General features: G+C 40.0%; 1 protein-coding gene across 1 annotated transcript in view; it reads left to right on the top strand.

The window, feature by feature from the left end:
* The window catches only part of PSMD12 (proteasome 26S subunit, non-ATPase 12), a 28,562-nt gene extending 11,531 nt beyond the window's left edge, over positions 1-17,031 (top strand). Inside the window, exons 4-11 of the mRNA XM_045814073.2 lie at positions 2,028-2,135; positions 4,504-4,608; positions 7,579-7,728; positions 7,816-7,950; positions 9,313-9,425; positions 10,230-10,404; positions 13,499-13,576; positions 14,540-17,031. Coding sequence (XP_045670029.1) covers positions 2,028-2,135; positions 4,504-4,608; positions 7,579-7,728; positions 7,816-7,950; positions 9,313-9,425; positions 10,230-10,404; positions 13,499-13,576; positions 14,540-14,749 — 1,074 coding nt within the window. The 3' untranslated portion in view covers positions 14,750-17,031. The remainder of the gene's footprint in view (positions 1-2,027; positions 2,136-4,503; positions 4,609-7,578; positions 7,729-7,815; positions 7,951-9,312; positions 9,426-10,229; positions 10,405-13,498; positions 13,577-14,539) is intronic.
* Positions 17,032-25,899: the final 8,868 nt, after the last annotated feature.

Raw genomic sequence — 25,899 nt, 5'->3', positions numbered from 1 at the left:
ATTGAAAGAGTTATATTTTATAATAAAACCTTCGCTTTCTGGAACTCCTGTGTCTGAACAGCCAATTTTTCAGGTAATTAGAAGTTCGACCTGAGCTACATGAATATTGTTTTTCAAGAAAATCTTTGCAAGCTATACCATGGGATTTTTTTTTTCAGCTTGATGTATAATTGACAGAAGGTATTCTGTTCACTTTTCTGCTGTCTTAAACAAAATAGGCATTTTCTTGATTACAGAATCCTAATTATTATTCTCAATGATTATGATAATTGATAATGCTGTTTAGAATCTGTATTAGAGGGGCGCCTGGGTGGCTCAGTTGTTAAGCATCTGCCTTCGGCTCAGGGCGTGATCCTGGAGGCCTGGGATCGAGCCCCACATTGGGCCCCCTGCTCCACTGGGAAGCCTGCTTCTCCCTCTCCCACTCCCCCTGCTTATGTTCCCTCTCTTGCTGGCTGTCTCTCTCTGTCAAATAAATAAGTAAAATCTTTAAAAAAAAAAAAAAAAGAATCTGTATTAGTGGTTACAAAATACAGGCCATGGACCAAATCCCACCTGCCAGCTTTGTAAATAAAGTTTTTATACATAGCCATCCATTTGTTATACATCATCTGGCAGCTTTGTAGTTACAAAGGCAGAGTTGAATACTAGCCACAGAGACACCCTGTGGCCCACACAATTTAAAATATTTACTATGTAAATATTTACCAAAATTTACCAAAATGTTCAGAATGTTAGAGCTAGAGGTAATGTAGTCCAACCCATTTATATTATCTTTGAGGAACCTGGGCAAAGGACATGTGACCATCAATGTCATATTTCATTGGGGGGAGTATGGGTAGGACTATGGTTTCTCCTCCCTACCCAGGGGGTGGAATTACTTAACCTTCTGCCTCTGCCACTGACTCTTTTCTTTAGTCACAGTATCTGCTGGCTATGGCTTCATTGTGTTCACAGCCACCGTTGAACTCTGCTTTTCTCTTTCTTCCCCCTTTCGTCTTTTACAACTTCTATGCTTTTTTTTGGCTCCAGAAAAAGCCAGTTAGGAAGCCTTTTTTAGATTTTATTTATTTGAGAGAGACAGAGAGAGAATATAAGCAGAGAGATGAAGAAGCAGAAGCAGACTCCCTGCTGGTCAGGGGGTGCAATGCGGGACTCAGTCCCAGTACCCTGAGATCATGACCTGAGCTGAAGGCAGACGCTTAACCGATTGAGCCATCCAGGCACCCCATCTAGGAAGCCTTCTAATAGACATCCTTGAACACCCCTTTTGTGTAATAAGTTCATGGTTTGTAGTGGAGAGGTGTAAAGTCTTTCATCTGAGGTTTTCCTAACCTTTTTGAATTTATTACTAGGTGTTTAGTACTTCTTAGCTATCAGAGACATTTTTTTTTTAAGATTTTGTTTATTTAAGAGAGAGAGGGAGACAGAGCATGAGCAGGGGGGAGGGGCAGAAGCAGGCTCCCCAATGAGCAGGGAGCCCTATTCCGGGCTCAATCCCAGGACCCTGGTATCATGACCTGAGCCGAAGGCAGCTGCTCAACTGACTGAGCCACCCAGGTGCCTCCTATCAGAGACATTTTGAATTTTTTTTTTAAGATTTTATTTATTTATTTGACAGCACAAGCAGGAGGAGAGGCAGAGGGAGAAGCAGGCTCCCTGCTGAGCAGGGAGCCTGACGTAGGGCTCAATCCCAGGACCCCAGGATCACAACCTGAGCTGAAGGCAGTGGCTTAACCAACTGAGCCACTCAGGCACGCCATGAATTTTTTATTATTATTATTTTTTTTTATTTTAAAGCAAGCTCTACACCAGCGTGGGGCTTGAACTCACAGCCCTGAGATCAAGAGTTTCATGCTCTACCAACTGAGCCAGCCAGGTACTCCTTATGTTTTTTAATAGGCATATCCGTATCTATAATTGTTTGGTAAGAGTAGATTTGAACATAGTTCTTCCGTTGATGAAATACTTCCTTTTAAATTCTATGAGGAATGACTCTTACTTATGCATGGTTTTTACTATTTTAGGCTGTTGCAAAAATGGTTCAGCAATGCTGTACTTACGTTGAGGAAATCACAGACCTTCCAATCAAACTTCGATTAATTGATACTCTACGAATGGTTACAGAAGGAAAGGTAAGTTTTCCATTGGCATAACTCACAGTGGAAAGTCCTGTCTTTTCTGTATTCAGAGATTCTTATGTAGACATTATATTAATAGATACGTATATATTTTTTAAGATGACAAAATAGGTCGTCACCTTGATTCAACCATTATCTTTGTACATTTCCTTCTAGTATCTTCCCATATACAAATGAATGTATTTACTTATTTATATATATATATTTTTTAAAGATTTTACTTTTACGTAATCTCTGCACCCACCGTGGGTCTCAAACTAATGACCTGGAGATCAAGAATCGCATGTTCTTCTGACTGAGCCAGCCAGGCACCCCTAAATGAATATATTTAAATAGTGGCAGTCTCAATATAGCCAAATTTTTCTAGGAATTAGTGATCTTACTCCAAATTTACATGTAGTAATAATGAATCAAAGATAAAGCTAATTCTTCACCCTAGCCTAGATCTGCTTGAGAAATCTATGTTTGGGATAGCTAAGGTTTCACTCTACTATTTAAAATAATAGAGTACTGGGGTGCCTAACTGGCTCAGTTAGTAGAGCAAGTGACTCTTGATCTTGGAGTTTGAGTTCGAGCCCCATGTTGGATGTAGAGCTTACTTAAAAAAAAAAAAAGTAATAGCGTATTCACAGTGTAGGTTTAATTTTCAGGATTTCACTGTCTTGGCAGAATCCATTTGTATTTCTTTCGATCCCTTTTTCCCTCCTAATTTTTCGTTTCTCCAAAAACGACAAGTATGAAATGGTGACTGAGGTAAGTATATATTTTTTCTGGACTGATTTTTGTGATCTGAGAATAAAAACTTAGCTTATAATTAACTTATTAGGTCTTGACTGTCACTTTAGTAAAACTTTTTAAAAGATTTTATTTGTTTTTAAAGATTTATTTATTTTAGAGAGCGTTGGTGGGGGGAGGAAGAGAGAATCTCGAGCAGACTCACCACCGAGTGTGGAGCTCAACATGGGATTCAATCTCATGACCCTGAGATCATGACCTGAGCCGAAATCAAGAGTCAGACGCTCACCGCACTGAGCCACCCAGGTGCCCCAAGATTTTATTTTTTTAAGTAATCTCTATACCCAACATGGGGCTTGAATCTGCAACCCTGAGATCAAGAGTCTTACGCTGTTGTGACTGAGTCAGCCATGTTTATGGAGCACCCGTGTTGTGCTAGATCCAGAATGAATATGACACTGTTCTTTACCACCTCAAAGAGATCCATCATAAAAACAGTCACTGGGCTGTGTCTTGACTGTTGATTTCGGCTCAGGTCATAATCTCAGGGTCATGAGATCGAGCCCCGTGTTGGGCTCCCCGCTGAGCAGGGAGTCTGCTTGAGATTCTCTTCCTCCTTTTGTCCCTCCCCCCGCTTGTGCCCACGGTCTCTTTCTTTCTAAAATAAATCCTTAAAAAAAGAAAAGAAACACATGGAACATTTAGGAAAATGAAAATAGTTTGTTTTTCTTGGAGATTGAGGTTTTTGGGGGTGGAGTAGGGAAGGGGGTTGCTGCAGAACAAAGGCTAAAGGGATAAGGAAGCCTGAGCATGAAAATTAGTTCCCTAGACTCCATTAGGCTGTAGTTATATTTTTGATGTTTAATTTGCTGGAAATTATAAATCCACTAATATTACTTAATAACTGCAAAAAATGCTAGTAACTTTTACAAGGTCAAATAGTTTTACTTTATTGTTGTTATTTTTTTAATAAGCTCTGTACCCAATGTGGGACTTGAACTCATGACCCCAAGGTCAAGAGTCACATGCTCTACCAATTGAGCCAGCCAGGCGCCCCTCAAATAATTCTTTTAAAGGCTCTGTTCTGTTTTCTGTACTATTCAATGTAGCTTATGGTTCTGTTACTCATTAAACACAATGATTTCATATTTAGGTTCTTGAAGCAAAGCTACAAAATATGCATAATGTTTCATAGAGACTTTTTCTTAAAAATTATGTGATTGTGGGGCGCCTCGGTGGCTCAGTTGGTTAAGTGTCCAGCTCTTGTTTTTGGCTCAGGTTGTGATCTCAGGGTGGTGAGATCAAGCCCTGAGTCAGGCTGCACATTCAGCGGGGAGTCTGCTCTAGATTCTCTCTCTCTCTCGCCCCCTTCTCCCTGGGCACGCATGCACGAGCATGTGTGCGTGTGCACATGCACTCTCTCAAATGAATAAATTTTTAAAAAAAAATTATGTGACTGTGAAATGTAAAATGTCACTCAGCTGTATTTGTGCTTGGAGGATAAAGTGCACAATCACTGCAGGATAAATACTGTTAGGCTTAGTTCGAGTAATAGTTCAAGTCTGTCTTTAAAATGTTAACACATTTCTATGGGAATTTTGATAATATAAATTTCTCATATTTGTAGATTTATGTTGAAATTGAGCGTGCTCGACTGACTAAAACATTAGCAACTATAAAAGAGCAAAACGGTGACGTGAAAGAGGCAGCCTCCATTTTACAAGAGTTACAGGTAAGGAGTTGTATTTAGAATGTGAAAATCTTTATATTTATTCAGCAGTATTTCTTGTGGCAATAGCTTACTTTGACACCTTATCACTTTTTCAAAACTACCCAGACTAAGAGTGAGCGCAGTGGAGAGGGAGGTTACTCAGGTACCTGAAAATTATGTAATTAGGGTCCTGACTAAATTTAACTGCTCAGAAAGTTTTGAAGGAAAGTTAGAATCAATGCATTAGTCTTGATTTTGTGCTATTTGAAAATTTTCATTCTCTTTAGAACTCAAATAAAACTAGTAATTCATGTACTATGCATGCCTGAGGGAGTTGCTGTTAATCATTAGCCTCATTCTAAATGAATATTTGATTGATGGTCAATTTCTAGGCTAAATTGTTCTAACAAAGAAAAATTGCCTCATAATTTGCCATGTTTCAGGACACATTTTTAAGAGAGATCTTAAAATGAGACAGCAACGTACTAAGAAATCTGAGTAAAGCCATAGACTCATTCTCTCAAAATTTTCCTTGTAATTTTGGCCCATCAAGGTTCCCGCATTAAGTTAAATTTCTTATTTGGATTTTTCCGTCATGTGCTAGTTTAGCTTAAAGGAAGGGAAAAAATAACACAGAGGATCCTGTGTGCTATGCATTGTCTTTGTTGGTTTTTTTTTTAAAACATGTCCTGTGTTCTCTACACATTTTATCTTCTTCAGTGTTCATATACAACACTATTTTTATCCCCATTTTTCTGCCAAGGAAACTGAAACTCAAAGTAATGTGCCTAAAGTCATTGCCAAGAAGTGGTGGAGTTCAAATTCCTACTAGTTCTGTTTGGCTTCAGACTTCTTTTCTTCTTTTTTATTAAAAGACTTTATTTTTTAGAGCAGTTTTAGGTTCACAACAAAGTTGAGTGGCAAGTGCAGAGTCCCCATATGCCCCCTGATGCCCTCCCCCTGCAACAGGCGCACACACATGCACAATTTCCCCTTCTACCAGTATCTCCCACCGGAGTGGTACATTAGTTACAGTTGATGAACCTACGTCGACGTGTGATCACCCAAAGTCTGTATTTTGCATTAAAGTTCACGCTCGGTGTTGTATGTTCTGCAGGTTTGACAAACGTTTAATGACCTGCGGTCATCAGTGTAGTATCATGTAAAAAGTTTCACTGCCCTAAAAATTCTCTGTGGTCTGCCTATTCCTCTTCCTCCCCATCCCAACCCCGGCAACCACGGATATTTCTACTGTCTCCATAGCTTTGCCTTCAAACTCTGTTTTCAACCAGGAGGATCGTGTGCCTCATGATTCAACATCCTCTGAAATATTCTTACCAAAAAAAATTCACCTCAATTATATAAAGCTTCTGGTTTAACTACCAGTTTACAGGATATACTAGGGACAGAGGAGCCTATTAAATGATACCACAAGGATGCAATCAGCGTAATTTAGACTCTAGGAAACTGTAGGATGATTGGCTTGATTTTGTCAGTAAATGGCAAAGGAATAAATGGCAAGGAATAAAGAGCCATAAGAAACATATCTGAGGGGAGGGGGGTGGGGGAATGGGATAGACCAGTGATGGGTAGTAAGGAGGGCACGTATTGCATGGTGCACTGGGTGTTATACGCAACTAATGAATCATCGAGCCTTACATCGGAAACCGGGGATGTACTGTATGGTGACTAACATAATATAATAAAAAAATCATTAAAAAAAAAAAAAAAGAAAGAAACATATCTGATGATTGCAAAGCATGAGCCTTATTTGGATTCTGACTTAATTAAAATAAATGAGATAGATATTGGGAACTGACTAGATATTTGGTGATACAAGGAATTTTTAGATAGAGACACATACTGAAATACAGATATGTTGTCTGAAATTTGCTTCAAAGTAATTGACACATGGAGAGTGGGTGAAGATACATAAATGAAACATTGATGGCTTATTGTATAAGTTTTTATTTTCCTTAACAAAAAATTACAAAGAAGACCATGAAATCAAAACCTTTTTTAGACCTAATAATAATAAGAATGAAATAGCCTTACTTCATTTCACTTTGCCATTCTACATTTTATAAATTCATTTGCAGTATGTGTATCCAAATAATAAATTGTTTTTCATAGTATTTGACATAATTGATTTTCTATATTGTATCTGTTGTATATTTACTGTAACTCTACATTCTACATCCGTTAGAAGTCATATCAGGCTCGTTACCTGAATTTTAAAAAGGCTAGCACCTCTTTTTTTCTATAATTTTTTGTTCTGTAAATAGAAAGCCTGTGAGTGGTATCTTTTTTGTGTTTAGAATTGTAATTTCTGGGGCGCCTGGTGGCTCGGTCAATTAAGCGTCTGCCTCCTGCTTGTGTCATGATCCCAGGGTCCTGGGGTCGCACCCCGCATCGGGGTCCTGGCTCAATGGGGAGTCTGCTTCTCCTCCCTCTGCCTGTCTCTCCGGCTTTTGCTCTTTCTATTTCTCTCTCTCTCTCTCAAATAAATAAAATCTTTTTAAAAAATGAATGAACTATTGATATGCACAACAATTTAAACGAATCTTAGTATTCAAAGCATTATGCTGAGTGAACAAAGATAGTCTCGAGATTGCGTTCTGTGTTTGACATTCTTGAAAAGACATCTGTAGTGATGGAGAACAGATCATTCTGAGTGGGGGAAGTATGTTACTATAAATGGGGGAGTTTGGGGGTGATAGAACTGTTCTGTATCTTGATTGTGATTACACAAGTCTATACATATGTTAAAATTCACAGAACTTTTTATGCCAGAAGAAAAAATATCCATTTTCCTATATAATTTTTTTTAATTGTAATTTCCTGGAGAAAACTAGCTTTTTATATCATCATCAGCGCTCTCCAGTGTGCAAGGTTCTTATTATTTGACAAGTGTGAATATTTTCAAACATTTAATCTTGCAGTTTTTAGAAATTACCGAATAGAAACTTATTTGGGGTCTTACTTTGCTAGGTGGAAACCTATGGGTCAATGGAGAAGAAGGAGAGAGTGGAGTTTATTTTGGAGCAAATGAGGCTCTGCCTAGCTGTGAAGGATTACATTCGGACACAAATCATCAGCAAGAAAATTAACACCAAATTTTTCCAGGAAGAAAATACAGAGGTAAGCATGTCTCTTACTGCAAGTTTACTTTATAGGTGTTTGGAAAAAACCCATAGGCCCCAATTTATTTTATCAACTCTTTTTCAGAAATTAAAGTTGAAATATTATAACTTAATGATTCAGCTGGATCAACATGAGGGATCCTATTTGTCTATTTGTAAGCACTACAGAGCAATATACGATACTCCCTGTATACAGGCAGAAAGTGAAAAGTGGCAACAGGTGAGAATATATTCTTATGCTTGACATTGATACCTACTAGGAAGAATTTGCATTTTTTATTTTGAAATGATTATATGCAGTTGTGTGGTGCTGATTTCTATTCAGTGTGTTGATTATTCAGTTTATCTTTACTGATTGAAATGAATTGTGCCAATATTCTGAATTATTTATCACTTTCGAAGAATGTAGCCTTACTGTTTAAAATATGTATGGCAGGGGGGCACCTGGGTAGCTCAGTCGGTTAAGCATCCTACCCTGGATTTTGGCTCAGGTCATGATTACAGGGTCATGAGATCAAGCCCCACATCAGGCTCTGCACTCAGCTTGGGATCTGCTTGAGATTCTTGCTCTCCCTGTTTCCCGCATTCTTGTGCTTGTGCATGCGCACGTGGGCATGCTCTAAATAAATGAATAAATAAATAGATAAAATCTTTTTTAAAAAAAGGGGGGGGATGCCTGGGTGGCTCAGTCGGTTAAGCATCTCTCTTTGGCTTAGGTCATGATTCAGGGGCCTGGGATCGAGCCCTGTGTCAGGCTTCTTGGTCAGTGAGGACCCTGCTCCTCCCTCTCCGTCTGCTGCTCCCCCTGCTTGTGCTCACTCTCTGTCAAATAAATTAATTTAAAAAAAATCTTTTTATATAGATATATTTTTTTTTAAAGATTTTATGTATCTGAGAGAGAATATGAGCAGGGTGAGGGACCAAGGGAGAAGCAGACACCCTGCTGAGCAGGGAGCCTGATGCGGGGCTCGATCCCAGAACCCTGGGGTCATGACCTGAGCCGAAGGCAGATGTTTAACTGACTGAGCCACCCAGGCGCCCTCCAAAAATAAACTTTAAAAAAATAAAATTAAACATGTATAGCAGGAGCGCCTGGCTGGCTCAGTCGGTAGAGCATGCAACACTTGACCCTTGGGGTCATGAGTTTTTAAGCACCATGTGGGGTGTAGAGATTACTTTAAAATATGTATAGCAGGTCACTTGCTAGCAGAGGTTGTAGGTAAAAGACCTAGCATTACTTTGGAAAATTATTTCACAAAACTGTTTCAAATAGTTTATATGTATATTCCACGTTTGTGCTGCTAACGTGTTATAAGAACTTTTTCTTTACACATCTGATGCCAAAAAATGCCAGCCCAGGTAGTAATTCAAATTAGCAAAGATTTAGTGTAATTGTTTCAAGAAACTAAATATGACAGGAAGCCATTGTTAAGGGTAGCTTGGTAGGATGTTTATTCCCTAAGACTTTGAGAATAATATCAAACATGAATATAGACAATTCTCCCATGATTTTGTAGTTCCTGCCTGAGTTTCTGCTTTGTTTCTAAGCTTGTTTATAATTCATCGTGTTATACATTTTTAGGCTCTGAAAAGTGTTGTCCTGTATGTGATCTTGGCTCCTTTTGACAATGAACAGTCAGATTTGGTTCACCGAATAAGTGGTGACAAGAAGTTAGAAGAAATTCCTAAATACAAGTAAGTACTTTTATAGCTAGTGTAGTAATGTCAGCAGAAACACCATTTTGAAAGAAAATTGGTTAACCTAAGTGTACACCTGCTTCATTTGGTTGCTGACAGATTGTATTGGTGAATAAAATTAGAGTTTATAAAATAGTGAAATGTTTTTTCACACTGCATTAGAAATTAATGAGGCTGTAACACACTTCATTCTAAACCACTTACCAAGGGGTCCCTGGGTGGCTCAGTCAGTTAAGCATCCGACTCTTGGTCTCAGCTCAGGTCTTGATCTTGGGGTTGTGAGTTTGGGCCTCACGTTGGGCTCCACGCTGGGTGTGGAGCCTACTTCAAAAAATAAACAAATAAACCACTTATCAAATAGAAGTTGCATTTCAAGCTCACTTAGCAGCTTTTGGTTAATTAACCATTTGCTAAAGTTTAGTGTTAGTAGTTTGGGGCTTTGTGATTTTCAGAAGTACGTGCTATATAAAACAGACATACGCTACCTGAGGACAGTGGGCTTTTATCTGTTAAAAGCTGTTTTTCTTTTATGTGTCTCATTGGTAAGTTTGCATTAATTTTTCCCGAGACTGGCAAATATATTGGAGGAGGAAGCAGAATGTTAAGTAGGGGGAATGCTCCATTCAGATTTATTGTGGAAAAAATGGTAGTAAAGTAGGTAAAATAAATAATAATCAACTTATGTTTTGTTCTACAAATAAAAATGTTTACAGTCTTTGTCGATATTTAAACATTTGCTGTTATAGTACATGAAACTTAATTTTTACAGATTTGGAATATTAAGTTTTATACAATTTACAGGGATCTTTTAAAGCTTTTTACCACAATGGAGCTGATGCGTTGGTCCACACTTGTCGAAGACTATGGAATGGAATTAAGAAAAGGGTCTCTTGAGAGTCCGGCAACTGATGTTTTTGGTTCTACAGAGGAAGGTGAAAGAAGGTGGAAAGACTTGAAGAACAGAGTTGTTGAACATGTAAGAATCTGGCATGGTAGAGATGCCAATCTGAAAGTAAACTTTGGCAAATTTAAGCATAAACTTTTATTTTTCAAGTTTGATAGATGGTTTTTTTTTTCAAGGTTATGTCTTTAATTCTTTGCTTTTGGGTTTTTGTTTTTTGGGGTTTTTTTTTGCCCAATGTAGTGATGTAAATTTGTTGTTGAATGTTTATTGTATATTTCCAAAACCACATCAGAATTTATCTCCTCCCTCTTGCTTTTCAGGAAAACAAACAAAAAAAAAAAAAACCCCTGTATTTTAGCATGCTTATTTTGAGGGGACTTCTCAGGAATCCAAAATTTTAGGGACACCTAGCTGGCTGAGTCAGTAAATCATGTGACTCTTGATCTTGGGGTTGTAAGTTTGAGCCTCACATTGGATATAGAGATTACTTAAAAATAACATCTTAAAAAAAAATCCAAAATTTTATAGCCTATAAACCAGAAGGAATTTCTTAAGAATGCGGGGGATGGTTGTGGGTGAAAGGATTTCTTTCGGATACTCGCTTAGTAGTTTTGGGAATGGGTAACAAGTCTTAAACTTGATCTTTGATCTTCTTGGCGTCACTATAAGTTGAATTATCTCAGCATGCATTCGCATAACAAACATTTATTGTGAGCCTTCTATGTGCCAGATACTGCACAAAGTTGCCGGGACACGTGGGAAAGTAAGACATGGTCCCTGCCATCAGACAGCTTAAAAAGAAGTCCTAGGAAAGGTGCATTTATAAATAAAAGTATCCAAGATACTAGGCACAAATAGCTATCAAATGGAGTGGAGCATAAGTAGAGGGTGATTGGTTCTACCTGAAGGGGTTGCCTGGCTGGCCCAGTTGGAGCATGTGACTCTTGATCTTGGGGTCGTGAGTCCAAGCCCTATGTTGGGTGTGGAGACTACTTAAAAATAAAATCTTAAAAAAGAAAGAAAGGTCAGGCTAGATCTGCAGGAATTGACACAGGAGGTAAGATTTGTAAGAAGAGTACCTGGTGAGCAGGCAAATGCGATACTCTGAGCGGCGACTTGGAGACGCACCAGCAGGGGACGTAAGCACCTGCAAGAACAGGGCTCAGTGAGGAAGAAAGTCGGAGATACGGAAAGGGTCTGGAACTTAACAAAGTTTATATATTGCAGTAGAGGAAACTTTGACCTGAGAGGACAGTGACCAGGCTTGTATCTTACAAAGACCCCTCTGGCAGTAAGTGTGGAGAATGGATTTTGGGGAGAGACAGGAATAGAACTAAGACTAGGTGAAGGCCCCTTGTGGGCTTCCGCCAAGTCTGTAGCTGAGGGATTGAAGAATGGATGGGGTGGAATTATTTTAAGAAAGAAAATCAATTGAATTTGGTCCCTGATTACACTTAAGGGATGAAGGAAAGGGGGGTCTAGAATGATTGTCCTTCTTCCTAAGAAGTTGGTGTTGCCAAGGACCCAATAGAGACGCGAGGAAGGACAGCTTCTTCAAAGATCAGTTCATTTGCTCTCCCCACTGTTCCCCATTTGTCCTGTGAATGCTGTTGTTTTGTTAATAACGTAGAGAAGAATAAAGGGAGGAACGTGGCTCAGTCAGTTAAGTGTCCCACTCTTGATTTTGGTTCGGGTCACGATTGCAGGGTCGTGGAATCCAGCCCCACTTTGGGCTCCAAGCTCAACAGGGAGTCTGACTGAAATTCTCTTTACCTCTCCTTCCACCCTACCCCTCTCCACACTCTCTTTCTCTAAATAAATTAATAAATTATTTTTTTAAAAGAATAATAGGGGTGCCTGGGTGGCTCAGTCGTTAAGCATCTGCCTTCAGCTCGGGGCGTGATCCTAGCATTCTGGGATCAAGCCCCACATCAGGCTCCTCCACTGGGAGCCTGCTGCTTCTTCTCCCACTCCCCCTGCTTGTGTTCCCTCTCTCACTGGCTGTCTCTCTCTGTCAAATAAATAAAATCTTTAAAAATAAAATAAAATAGGGGCGCCTGGGTGGCTCAGTCGTTAAGCCTCTGCCTTTGGCTCGGGGCGTGATCCCGGCGTTCTGGGATCGAGCCCCACATCAGGCTCCTACGCTGGGAGCCTGCTTCGCCCTCTCCCACTCTCCCTGCTTGTGTTCCCTCTCCCTCTCTCGCTGGCTGTCTCTCTCTGTCAAATAAATAAAATCTTTAAAAATAAAATAAAATAAAAAATAAAAAAGAATAATAAAGGGAACAGTTTCCAGTGAAAATTAGGAAATTTAATTTCAGGTTACCTTTAAGTAGTTATAATGATGATAATGTGTTTTAAGATACTCTGAATCATTTTTTTGAATCTGAGCCTTTTAAACATTTGTGTCATAATTACTAAAGTTTAACTTTAGATTCTTCCATTTAGCAAAAAACTTTTAGTACAGTTACAGGGTTTCGTTTTTCTTTTTAAGATTTTATTTATTTATTTATTAGAGTGAGCATGCACAAACGGGACAGGGGCAGGGGGGGAGGAGAAGCAGACTCGCCGCTGAGCAGGGAGCCTGAGGACCCTGAGATCATGACCTGAGCTAAAGGCCCATGCTTAACCCACTGAGCCACCCAGGCGTCCCAGTACAGTTACAGTTTTTAACTACTATTTTAGTTAAGATAAGCCTAGCTTTGACTATATATCTTTTTTTCCCTAAGATTCTGTTTATCTGAGAGAGAGAGAACGAGTTGGGGAGAGGAGCAGAGGGAGAAGCAGACTCCCCACTGAGCAAGGAACCCGATGTGGAGCTCGATCCCACACCCCTGGGATCAGGACCTGAGCTGAAGGCAGATGCTTAACTGAGCCACTCAGGCTCCCTTGACTATATATATTTGAAAAGAGTTGTGGAGAGTATTCACAACAACTTACAAATAACTGCAGACACCAAAATATCTAAATTTTGCTTCGTTACTGAAATTTAGAACCAGCTTCATTCCAGTGCTGGGCTATAGAGAAATGTTTGAATCTGACATTTTAACTAAACCTATTTGCATATGAAGAAAATAAAATAAAATAGACCTATTTGATTATGAAAACAAATGGGATTTTAGCCTTACTGATGACTGTTGTGTGTCCTTCATGCCTCTGTCTTCCCCAGAATATCAGAATAATGGCCAAGTATTACACAAGGATAACAATGAAGAGGATGGCTCAGCTTCTCGATCTGTCTGTCGATGTAAGTAGTTTGAGTTGTTTGTAGCCAGTCATTTTGAATATCAACTGACTTGTAAAAATTGAATGAGAAAATCAATTTTGTTTTATTATTTAATTTTAAGTTTAGTGTCTCCAGGCTATCTTGAATACCAAAAAATAGCTTAAATATCAAGTTTATAGTCACATTAATATTGTGTCCTAGTTAAAATTTTTCACTTCTATGTGGTAGTTTTACATCGATTCATCTGCAGTCCAGGGTTTATATTTCTATAATGAATGTGTCTGGGTTCCCAGAAATGAATGATAGAAAATGTGAGGGAGACTTGACTGTACTTCCCTTGCAGAGAGAGGTCCCAGGTCACGTTAGAGGAGCGCTGTGTTCAGGTATGGGTTCCTGTTGGTGACATGTACACCACCACAGAGGCAGGGGTCAAATGGAGTGATCCAGAAGCTGTTTCGGTCACCAGAGTTTTTCAGTTTAGCTAAAAACGAAGGATCACGGATGTTAGAGGTGGAAGGTTTTGATCCTTGGTTGGCTCATTAGCTCCTCACATTTCTGGACAAGGGTACCAGAGTCCTTAGAAGTAAAGTATCTTGTCCTTGGCCACGTAGTCTCCAGTGGCAGAGCATGCATTGTAACCCAGCATTTCTGGAAACAAATTATCTGTCTAATGGTTAGGGGGAAACATTGTAGACCAAGAGTGGACCAGGTTGCTGTTGGCAGCAGGCTGGCCGGCTGGCTGCAGTACCGGCAGTGTTGAGTTTGCCGGGAGGCTGATGCAAACTCCACCCTGATTCTGGGTAGACTGGGAGTCTCTTCATTCCTGGACTCATAGTAAAATAAGTATGTCAACAGTTGCTAACTATGACTAGGGAATTTTAGCTGCATATTCTTAGGTAAAGAGTTTAGAAAATGCTTTCCTTAAATTTTATTTATTGTCTGTAATTATCCTGTCTTAATCCAATTTGTCTTTCTCTCTTGCAGGAGTCAGAAGCTTTTCTTTCGAATCTAGTAGTTAACAAGACCATCTTTGCTAAAGTAGACAGGTTGGCAGGAATTATCAACTTCCAGAGACCCAAGGATCCAAATAATTTATTAAATGACTGGTCTCAGAAACTGAACTCACTGATGTCTCTAGTTAACAAAACCACACACCTCATAGCCAAAGAGGAGATGATACATAATCTACAATAAGGGTCTCAACGCCCCTAATGCTTTTAGAGAAGAACTAAAATTGGAAGTCATTAAAAAAAAAAAAAAAAAAAAAGACTGTTATGGTGTATATGTTGGGGTTTTTTTTTTTCTTTCTATTCTCAGCTCCTTTGTCTAAAATTTAAGAGATAGTGAATATGTTTAAGGCCCCTTTCGACCTCTCAGTTCCCTGATTTTATCGTTAACTTTGCATTTGCAATTGGTGCAAAAAAAAACCCACAAAACATTTCTATTGTCTACGTACTCAAAAAATTGTGTCATAACTTACCCAAATGTGTTTTTCTATCATTTGAAAACTTTTTAGCTATTATTTGTTTTCATTCAGCTAACAATTACCATAATTATAATAATAAAAGCAGTATATGCACATTGACTTTCTATAGTTACCTATGTTTCTGAACATTTTGTGGGATAGTGATTTAAGTATTTTTTAAATAAAAGAAATTCTGTTGTAGAGCTATCAGTTATTTGGTAGAATTTAGGAAACAGCATAGGACATATAAGAACATTTGGGATAGAGTTGTGATTTGTGAAGAATTTGTATTGCAGTATTGTGGAGGAGGCCTCTATCTAGACTGAGTGTATATAGCGTGCTCTGGTAGGCTGAAGACTTCACATAGACATCATTTTTCCCCCGTGAGTCAAGCTGGCTTCAATCACAGGAGCTTGACGATTTTCATTCCCATTCCCCAACTTGAGCAGTTGAACAAAATCAAGTGACATAATGTTGACGTAGTTTAACACACACAGTCATTTTTATAAGATTCCTTTGTGGCTTTCACTTAAAGGTCTAATTACATCATTAGTGTTCCACATTCATTATGTCCCTATAGGAACTTTAGTCCATTATGTGAACCCTGGGTACAACCTAAAATGCTTTAAAAAATAGCAACAACAACAAAGACTCAGCCACCCTCTTAGCAAATGGCATAGTATTGACTTTGTTTTTTTTTTTTTTTTTTACAGAAAAGTAGTTTTACTGTCAAAAGAAACATCTGAAATCAATTAATAGCAAATTTTGGAAGTTTTTAAAAATTTGATTTATTTCAGGGAAAACTGAAGAATGAAACAGTGTTAGAAGCTTATTTAAAATGATGTTTAAACAAAGAAAGTATGAGGTCTACTTTTTTAAAAATTCAATTGAAAGGAGTGGGGGAAAAAGACATTCTGGAAATAGCATTTTTCATAATTTTCACTTAGTGGTCACTAAATTGTCCTACTCCATGATCCCAGGGCTGGGGACAATTGTGGGATCTCTGCTATTTATGCTGAGTCATTTTGAGTAATAACCTAGTATTAAATCTAATTCTCTTCTTTGGAAATTTAATGTATTGGTCACTTAATAACATAAACATCTGCTACCACTTATCTTTAAAAATCTAACCAAAAATATGGCAAGGAACATCAGAAGTTCACACGAGCAGTAGGAATATGGTTTAAATTTTCTTCGAAACGAAAAGGATAGACAATGAAATCACTTCATATTGTTAATTTGTAAATCAAGTTGGAGCTAATTTGAATCTAGCTCCTCATTAACTCACTAACTACCCTTGTACTTGCCAAACCTAGGCTATTTGGCCAAATGCTTGGTTGTTGTAAAGATCGCAAATGGTCCTCTTCTTTGGTCTTTATTTAACATGCTTGCCCTCAAACTCAGCTCTGTGTGTGTTCTGATTTAGTGCCATTTGTAACTGTCCCAAGAACTGAATCCCATTTGATTTAACTGCTCATCCAGTTCTTGTTTTTTTCCCCTCCAAGCAAACGTAAATTTCTTAGTGTTACAAATAAGAATCCATTAACACAGGGCAGTAAAATATTTGCAATGTTCAGAACCCAAAATCCTGGCTTCCATTTCAGACCTAGAGCTGGCTATTTGTGAAAAGGAAGAACCACTTGGTTTTAAATATGGAAAAGATAATACTTGACTCCTTTTCATTTTCATTAGGTTACTAACTAGCAGAGAGGTGATAAGCCACTGGTTTTTGTTTTTTAAATGAAACGTTTTTTACCCTTTTATATAATTTTTGTTTTTATTTTAGAGTTCAATAGCTATTTCTGTAATTATCCTCAATTTCCATGTGCTCACTGAATCACTGAAAAACTAAACTTTAAAATTCATACTGTTTCCTTCTATCTTCTACGTGTTATATGTGTGATATAAGTACATATTTTATGTTGTTTGGCTCCTGGATAGAGCTACAGTAAAAGCACTAATCTGTGGGTGTGTAAAAACCTGGAGAATAAACTCATACTTGTAAAGATCACTTCTTTTTTCAATTATCTTGCTGTTTAAAACAAAAAGCCATAGGTTTTTCATTCTTTCAAAATCAGGTTCTCTCCATAAACTTGTTTTTTAAGTGGTGGGAAAACATGGTGCACATATGTTTCAAAAGCCAACTGCTTGGCTTTTTTCCTCCTGGTTTCTTCTGATCTGGGTTTGGTGACAGTCCGTGCCCATGGTTCTCCAATGTAGCCCATGTCAGAATCACAGGCAGGACACGCTACAACAGGTGGTTGGGCCCCACCCCCAGAGTTTCTGATCCAGGAGGTCTGGGGTAGGGCCCAAGAACTTTCATTTCTAGCAAGTCCTCAGGGGTTGCGGATGCTGCCGAAAATAGTGGACACGAACATCAGGACGGTGAGGATTATACTCTCGTGTGATGCTTACTCTGCTGGTTGTTTCCAAGTCTAGTGATCTGGGGTCTGGTTATATCTTAATCACTGACATGTAGAGAAACGTTCTTGCTTTCTGAGTGGATGTAAAGCAATGTCCCTCAATATTTACCATGTTGAAAGAATTGAAGATTGGGGAAGTCTCATCATCTTGCTGTCTTTTTCTGTCTATGAGATTGGGAACCATGTTTATCTTGGTATCCATCATTTCTGTTACATAGTAGAGATTTAAACACTATTGAGTTAAATTGGTTTTTTTTTTAAAGATCTTTTTTCTTTGACAGAGAGAGACAGCCAGCGAGAGAGGAACACAAGCAGGGGGAGTGGGAGAGGAAGAAGCAGGCTCCCAGCAGAGGAGCCTGATGTGGGACTCGATCCCAGAACGCCGGGATCACGCCCTGAGCCGAAGGCAGACACTTAACGACTGAGCCACCCAGGTGCCCCAAATTGTTTCTTAACCAAGTTTTTAAAAATCCTTCCTTATAGCTTCCTGGGATTTTTTTGATCCTCACATCCAACTTTATATTATCCTGTAAGGGTACAGGTCAGTGGCATTAATTACATCCACAATGTACAACCATCACTAATACCTAGTTTCAAAACGTTTTTCAATCATTTAAAAAAAAATTTATTTTTGAGTAAGTTCTCTACCCAATGTGGGGCTCAAACAACCCCAAGATCAAGAGTCACACACTTGGAGCACCTGGGTGGTTCCGTTGGTTAAGCGTCTGCCTTCAACTCAAGTCATGATCCCAGGGTCCTGGGATCGAGCCCTGCATCAGGCTTCCTGCTCAGGAGCCTGCTTCTCTCTCACTCTTCCTCTGCCCCTTCCCACCACTCGTTTTCTCTCTCTCTCTCTCTCAGCTTAAAAAAAGTCATGCTTTACCAACTCCCCCAACCTGGCACCCCTATTTCCAAAACTTTCTCAACTAGAAGCTCTGTTAACCATTAGGCAGTAATTCCCCCTCCCCCTTTCCCTGGTCCCTCGGTAGCTCCTAGTCTACTTTGTTTCTATGAATTTGCCTACATGAGATACTTCATACAAGTTGAGTCATACAATATTTGTCCTGTGTCTGGCTTATTTCATTTAGCATAATGTTTTCAAGGTTCAAGCATACAACAACTTTCTTTCCTGGCTGAATACCATTCCATTGTATGGATATACCACATTCCATTTACTCATCTTCCGTGGTCACTGGGCTTCCACCTTCTGCCTCTTGTGACTAGTGTTGCTATGAATCTGGGTGTACAAGTGTCTGAAGTCCTGTTTTCAATTATTTTAGGTATATCTGCATATTGGCTTTTAAAAAATAAAGATTTAGAGGAAACTGTGCAGAGTACTTCTCACTCAGTTTGCACATTTCCTTTATTTTTTAGAAGTTTTTGTTTGCTTGTTTTTAGTAATCTCTATACCCAATGTGGGGCTCAAACTCACAACCCTGAGATCAAGAGTTGCGTGCTCTTCTGACTGAGCCAGGCCGGCACCCTAAAGATTTGCATTTATTTTTATTTTTATTACAGATTTTGTAAAAATTATTTTAGAGAGTGTGTGAGTGAGGGAAGGGGCAGAGGGAGAGAGAGAGTCCTCAAGCAGAGTCCCCGCTGAGCATGGAGCCCAACACAGGACTCGATCCTAGGACCCTGAGATCATGACCTGAGCTGAAATCAAGAGTCAGACCCTCAACTGACAGAGTCACCCAGGCGCCCCAAAAGATTTTTACTTTTAAGTAATCTCCACACCCAATGTGGGGCTTGAACTCATGACCTTGAGATCAAGAGTTGCGTGCTCCACTGACTGAGCCAGCAAGGCGCCCCCGCATATTAGCTTTTAAAACCAAAAGAATATTTACGTGCAAAGGAATGATGTGGAAGGCCAGGGAGGGACCGATTTCTGGCAAAGCTGTGGCTGTGTTAAATCTTACCCCCTTCGCCATAAAGACAAATTCTGCAAGAGTTCTTGTTCTCTTGCGCCTACTGTCAGGTGGAATAGGAGCTACTTGTGATCAAGTTATCAGACCAAGTCTCAGCCCTTTGGAGCGTGTGTCCCGCGCACGTATCTCAGGACAGCAATTAGCATTAAATAAGGCACTCCTATCTCCGTCATAGGTGCTCTTTTATCTGATACCCTTAAGGACTTTTCAGGTTTCAGTACCAAAAAGTCTCAACATTTGGTATCGCTGGGACAAGTAAAAAGAGAACTGTTCAGTATGAATCGCAAGCAGCTCAACAGAGGCGCCCGGCTACTTGAATAGAGCATCCTACTTTTTTTTTTTTTTTTTAAGAATTTATTGATTTATTTGACAGAGAGCACAAGCAGGGGGAGCAGCGGAGGGAGAGGGAGAAGCAGACTCTCCACTGAGCAGGGAGCCCGATGTGGGGCTCGATCCCAGCGCCCAGGGATCATGACCTGAGCTGAAGGCAGACACTTGAACCAATGGAGCCACCCGGGCCCCCAAGCATCCTGCTCTCGATCTTGGCGTCATGAGTTCAAGCCCCACACGTTGGATATGGTGCCTACTTTAAAAAAAAAAAAAAAAAAAAAGTTACATATTTATAATACATCCACAAAAAAATATTTGGGCCAAGTGTTCAGAAACGACTTACGCTGTAGAAATAGTGCTCTCAACAGGAGTAGCTTTATCTAAAGGAAGAAGGTAGGTGTCACACATTTTTTTTCCTTATTTTTTCCATATTGCCATATGTACAGCCTTATTATTCAATATGTAATGAGTACCGGCTCTGCAGTAAAAATCGTCTTCAAGAGTTTAATATTTCTAAATTTAGTTCCCTATTCAATTTCCGATCTTAATTTGAACTTTGGACATTTTCCCTGAACCGCGGAAGAATACTTTCCGGTTTCATAACACACGCCTTTTTTATGCTTCAGTGTCACTTCCAAGAGCAGAAAGTAAAACGGTTATGAAAGTAAAAAGCAAGATGATGTAAACTAATTTTACTTCATCAAGATTTTAGCATTCTATTCATTTAAAAGTTTTTAGGATTTGAGGAATTAGATAACTTTAAAAGAGCTAACCTTCGGGGCGCCTGGGTGGCACAGCTGTTAAGCATCTGCCTTCGGCTCAGGGCGTGATCCCGGCATTCTGGGATCGAGCCCCACATCAGGCTCCTCCGCTATGAGCCTGCTTCCTCTCCCACTCCCCCTGCTTGTGTTCCCTCTCTCGCTGGCTGTCTCTCTCTTTGTCAAATATATAAATAAAATCTTTAAAAATAATAAATAAAAAATAAATAAATAAATAAATAAATAAATAAATAAATAAAAGAGCTAACCTTCAAGAAAGAGCAAAGATAATGCTGGAAAGAAATAAGACGTCGCTTGAGATGAGTGTCATGTCTTCTGCTGAATGCACAGCAGAATGCCTCACTACAGAATACTCACCAGCTGGCTTCCTGATGCTTCCACATTGATTTCCATTGTGTCTGGAATGCAGGGCAGATATTTTATTCAAAATGTTCCCACTTTATGGAAACACTCTTTGAAACCACATTTCCTTCACCTTTTAGAATGCAAATCTTGAAAGAGAAGGATAATGTGCTTTTTTTCTGCTGTCAGTATTTAGGGATTACAGTAAGAGTTTGAAAATAAGTTCTTCTTCTAAGATTTAGATTATAACAGCAGATTCTGGGCCAGAGTGGATAAGCAGACACTTACCGGCTCCCTGGCTCGCCAAATCTGACTGCCAGAAGGTAAGTGTCTGGCGGGCAACTTTGACAATTAGCTGACAACTAAATTTCCCAACATCTGGGATTTGTGCCCTGCCTATCGTTACAACTTGTATGGACTTTGAAAAATGACCAGATAACTGACTTGACTAGCTTTGCGATATATAACGGAAGAAAGAATGTGTTAATGATCAAAGAGTTAGCGTGAAAGGTAGGAGGGTGGGAGCTACAGAAGCCCACGCCGCTGATGTAAGGGGGACAGGGATCCCTAGCGAACAGAATCCAAGTGGTCCAGACTTACGGTCAAGGCCATACAGGAAATGCATCCCAAACCCTGTGATGCCCTTGCTGGAAACATTTCTCTCAGGAAATTGAGGCAGCGTGCAAAAATGGCCTAAAATAATTTAGGGAGCGGGGCACCTGGGTGGCTTAGTCAGTTAAGCATCCAACTCTTAATCTGGGCTCAGGTTATGATCTCAGGGTCAGCAGGTCAGGATCAAGCCCTGCATCAGGCTCCCTGCTCAGCAGGGAGTCTGCTTGAGGTTCCCTCTCCCTCTGCCCCTCCCTGACTCGTTTTTTTTCTCTCTCTCTCTCAAAAAAAAAAATTAATAAAAAATAGAAAATAAATCCTATAAGGAGCTCACCTTGATCTAACCGCATGCTCAATAAGCAAACTTCTGATGATGATTTAACTTATTAAGTTCATGATCACTTACCGAGGGTTATTTGGTAACTTACCAAGTATTATTTTCAAAAAGGCAAAATGGAATGTAAAATGGATCCGTCAGGTGGAAAATAGTTTAGTGGGTCCTCAGAAACTTAAACACAGAATTAGATTTGACCCAGCAATTCCACTCCAAGGTATATCTACCCAAGAGAACTGAAAACAGTATTCAAATACTTGCAAGGGCATGTTCATAGCAGCATTATTTGCAATAGTCCGAAGGTGGAAACTACCCAAATGACCTTCAGAGAGTGAATGGGTTAGTGTCTGTACCATAGGATATTATTCAGCCGTGCAAAATAGTGCTGATATGTGCTACAGTGAGGACGGGCCTTGAAACATGCCAGGTGAAAAGTCAGACACAGAAGATCACATATGGTATGATTCCATGTACATGAAATAATCCAGAACAGGTAAATCCAAGAGAAAGAAAGTAGGTGGTGATTGCCAGGGACTTGTGGGGAGTGGGGAGAAAGAAAATAACTATTCGATGGATAAGGAGTTCTTTTTTTTTTTTTTTTTAAAGATTTTATTTATTTGACAGAGAGAGAGACAGCCAGCGAGAGAGGGAACACAAGCAGGGGGAGTGGGAGAGGAAGAAGCAGGCTCCTAGTGGAGGAGCCCAGTGTGGGACTCGATCCCGAAACGCCAGGATCACACCCTGAGCCGAAGGCAGACGCTTAACCGCTGTGCCACCCAGGTGCCCCTGGATAAAGAGTTCTATTTTGGAGTGATAAAAATGTTTTGGAACTAGATAAAAATGATGGTTGTACAACACTATGAATGTACTAAATTCCACTGAACCTTTCACTTTAAAATAGTTCATTCCAGGGGCTCCTGGCTGGCTCAGTCAGCAGAGCATACAGCTCCTGACCTTGGGTCACGAGTTCAAGCCCCACATTGGGTGTAGTGTTTACTAAAAAATTAAAAAAAAAAAAGTTAATTCTGGGCCCCTGGGTAGCATAGTCGGTTACGCATCCTACTCTTGGTTTCAGCTCAGCTCGCGATCTCAGGGATCTCAGGGACACGAGAACAGGAAGGAGTCTGCTAAAGTTTCTCCCTCTCCTTCTGTCCCTCTTCTCTCGCTCTAAAATAAATAAATAAATAAATAAATAAATAAATAAATAAATAAATATTTTTAAAAAGAATGTTCATTCTATGTTATGCAAATTTCACCTTAATTTTTTAATTTTTAATTTATTTTTAAAGTATGCTCCATACCCAGGAGAGAGGCCAACACAGGGCTGGAATTCGTGACCCTGAGATCAAGAGTCAGATGCTTAACTGACTGAGCCACCCAGCTGCCCCTCACCTTAATTTTTTTAAAAAGGTAAAATCATGACTCTTATGTAACTATGAAATACATACATCAAAGATTTTATTCAGCTTATAACTAATAAGGGAACTAGTAAAATTTTTAAACCAGTTCAAAGGGATATTTATTTAAGAATAAAATTGTGTCTCAGTCAGTTAAGCGTCTGCCTTCAGCTCAGGTCAGGATCCCGGGCTGCTGAGATCAAGCTTCTGGCTCCCTGCTCAGCGGGGAGTCTGCCTCTCTCTCTCCCTCTGCCCCTCCCCACCGCTCATGTGTGCTTGCCCTCTCTGCTCTCTCTCTCAAATAAATAAATAAAATCTTAAAAAAAAAAAATGGAAGAAAATTGTGGGGTGCCCGAGTGGCTCAGTTGGTTTTCGTGCAGGTCATGGTTTTCGTGCAGGTCATGATCTCAGGGTTGTGAGATCCAGCCCTTTGTCAAGCTCCAGAGAGATGATTTTCTCTCTCCCTCTCCCTCGTTCCCTCCCCAACCCACACATGCTCTCGCTCTCTCTAAAAGAATACAATAAAATTGCGAGTGACACAAAATTGGTTGACATCTAAGAGGGCCACGCGCTGTAATGTGTTAAGGCTGTCTTTTTCCAGATGAGTATGACTTGCATCTTTAGTGCACAAAAGTCTATAAATTAATCTCTGCTTCTACAAAATTTTTAAACAGCTGAGACAATAAAAAGTCATGCTTAGCATCGCACTGAAACAAAACCCAGTGATCTCTTTTACTCATTTCCAAGGGGTTTTTCCTCTCCATTTCCAAGTTTTAAATACTTTTTCTGGGGTGCCTGTGTGGTGCAGTCGTTAAGCGTCTGCCTTCGGCTCAGGGCGTGATCCCGGTGCTCTGGGATCAAGCCCCACGTCAGGCTCCTCCACTAAGAGCCTGCTTCTTCCTCTCCCACTCCCCCTGCTTGTGTTCCCTCTCTCGCTGGCTGCCTCCCTCTGTCAAATACATAAATAAAATAAAAATAAATACTTTTTCTGACATCATATATGTGTGCAAGCCAGGAGAGAGGAAGGGCTGATTGTGTGTTTTCTAGGATGACCATTGAATTTCTTCTTAGTAAGGAGTAAATGGTCATTCTGGTTTTCTACACCTGTATGACCATGGATGGATAAAATCCCTCCATCTCTGAGAGATGGATCTGCTCTTTGAGCTGGAAACACTGAGCTTCTGTGCCTATTAGGCCAGAGGCCAGACTTGCCCTATAGAAAATTCACCAAGGTGACTAGTGTGATCCAGTCAAGTCTTTCTAGCTAGACAGTTTCTTGTCCTCTCCCCAAAGAGAGAGAGCGTTTTTTCTTTCCTTTTTTCAAAAATTGTGTTTATTTATTTGAGCGAGAGCACAAGTTGCGGGGGAGGGACAAACAGAGAAGCAGACTCGCTGTTGAGCAAGAGTCACACTCGATCCCAGGACCAACCCCGAGATCATGACCTGAGCTGAAGGCAGATGCTTATTTGACCTAGCCACTCAGGCGCTCCCAGAGTCCTTTCCTTATCTGAAAATTTAACAGCTTCACATTTAGCCTGGACTCTTTTCTTCTTTCTCCAGATCTTGAAATTTAATGTTTAATCATTTATGCACTTCTCTGTTTTTGGAGATACATCATATTGTTAAAATAAGTTTGCTAAAATTTCAACAATTGCTATTGAATGTCTGTTGATAGATTCAGGCAAATTATCCGCTCCTTGAAGTCATTCTTTTTTTTTTTTTTTTTTTGTACTTCTTTTTTTTTTTTAATAATATTTATTTTGTTATATTAGTCACCATACAGTACATCCCCAGTTCTTGATGCAATGTTCCATGATTCTTTACTTGCATATAACACCCAGTGCACCATGCAATACGTGCCCTCCTTAATACCCATCACCGGCCTATCCCATTCCCCCACCCCCCTCCTTGAAGTCATTCTAAGTGTACTCAGTCGTCAGGAAGGATTTGCACGGGATACAAGTGAATGTAGAACACGCCTGTCTCTCTAAGGAAGTTCTGTTCCTTCCCATGAGATAATGATCATTCGTTTCCTTCCTGGGGTTTGAATTCCCATGCTATTTGTGAATGTTCATGACAGGTTTTCTGTTGAGGAAAACATTGACCAGTGTTACATTCAAGTGCTCTTCCTCTGAAAAGCATTTCCCCCCCTGATGAGTCATGGTAGTTAGACTACAGCTTGGCAAAGTTGCATTATATGTGCCATCTTTCGAGACAGTAGGCTGAGATACGCTTTTCCTGCAGGTGGTAAACTGTCAAAACGGCTTCCTTGGAATCCTGGGGTTTGCAACAGCATCGTCCAGGTCGACTGCTCCAAGTGAACTTGGACCAGGACAACAGCGGAGAGATGCTTTCTTTCCTTTTCTCAGGGCCACCTGGAAGCAGAGCCACTGGTGGCTTTCAGAATTTAAGTCTTAACAGTATTTCCCATCACTTTGGGCAAGAGAACATTTGGAGCCCCACACAGGCAAACCAGACCAAGATGAGGTAACTGTGCATTGATCCACCCAGGAAAGAACTCGCACAGAGAACCGGGACCCCGGGACGCTCTCCGCCATTTACAAACATGGAGGTCATTGGTGGAGCTCTTTGTGTGGCGTTCCCGCGGCTGCCGGAGGACACTCAGAAACAAGCACGAGGTATTTCTCCCTCTTTCACCCCAGGAAGCCTTTGTGTTTCTAGGGCCCATCTCCCTTTCCTAAAGGGCTGTGTGGTGTGGGCAGGGAAGACAAGTGAA

Source organism: Ursus americanus, chromosome 23 (genome assembly GCF_024610735.1).
Source record: "Ursus americanus isolate L20-20 chromosome 23, mUrsAme1.1.p, whole genome shotgun sequence".
NCBI lineage: Eukaryota > Metazoa > Chordata > Mammalia > Carnivora > Ursidae > Ursus > Ursus americanus.
Note: the sequence above shows the minus strand (reverse complement) of the source record. Positions and strands in the feature narration are given on the sequence as shown.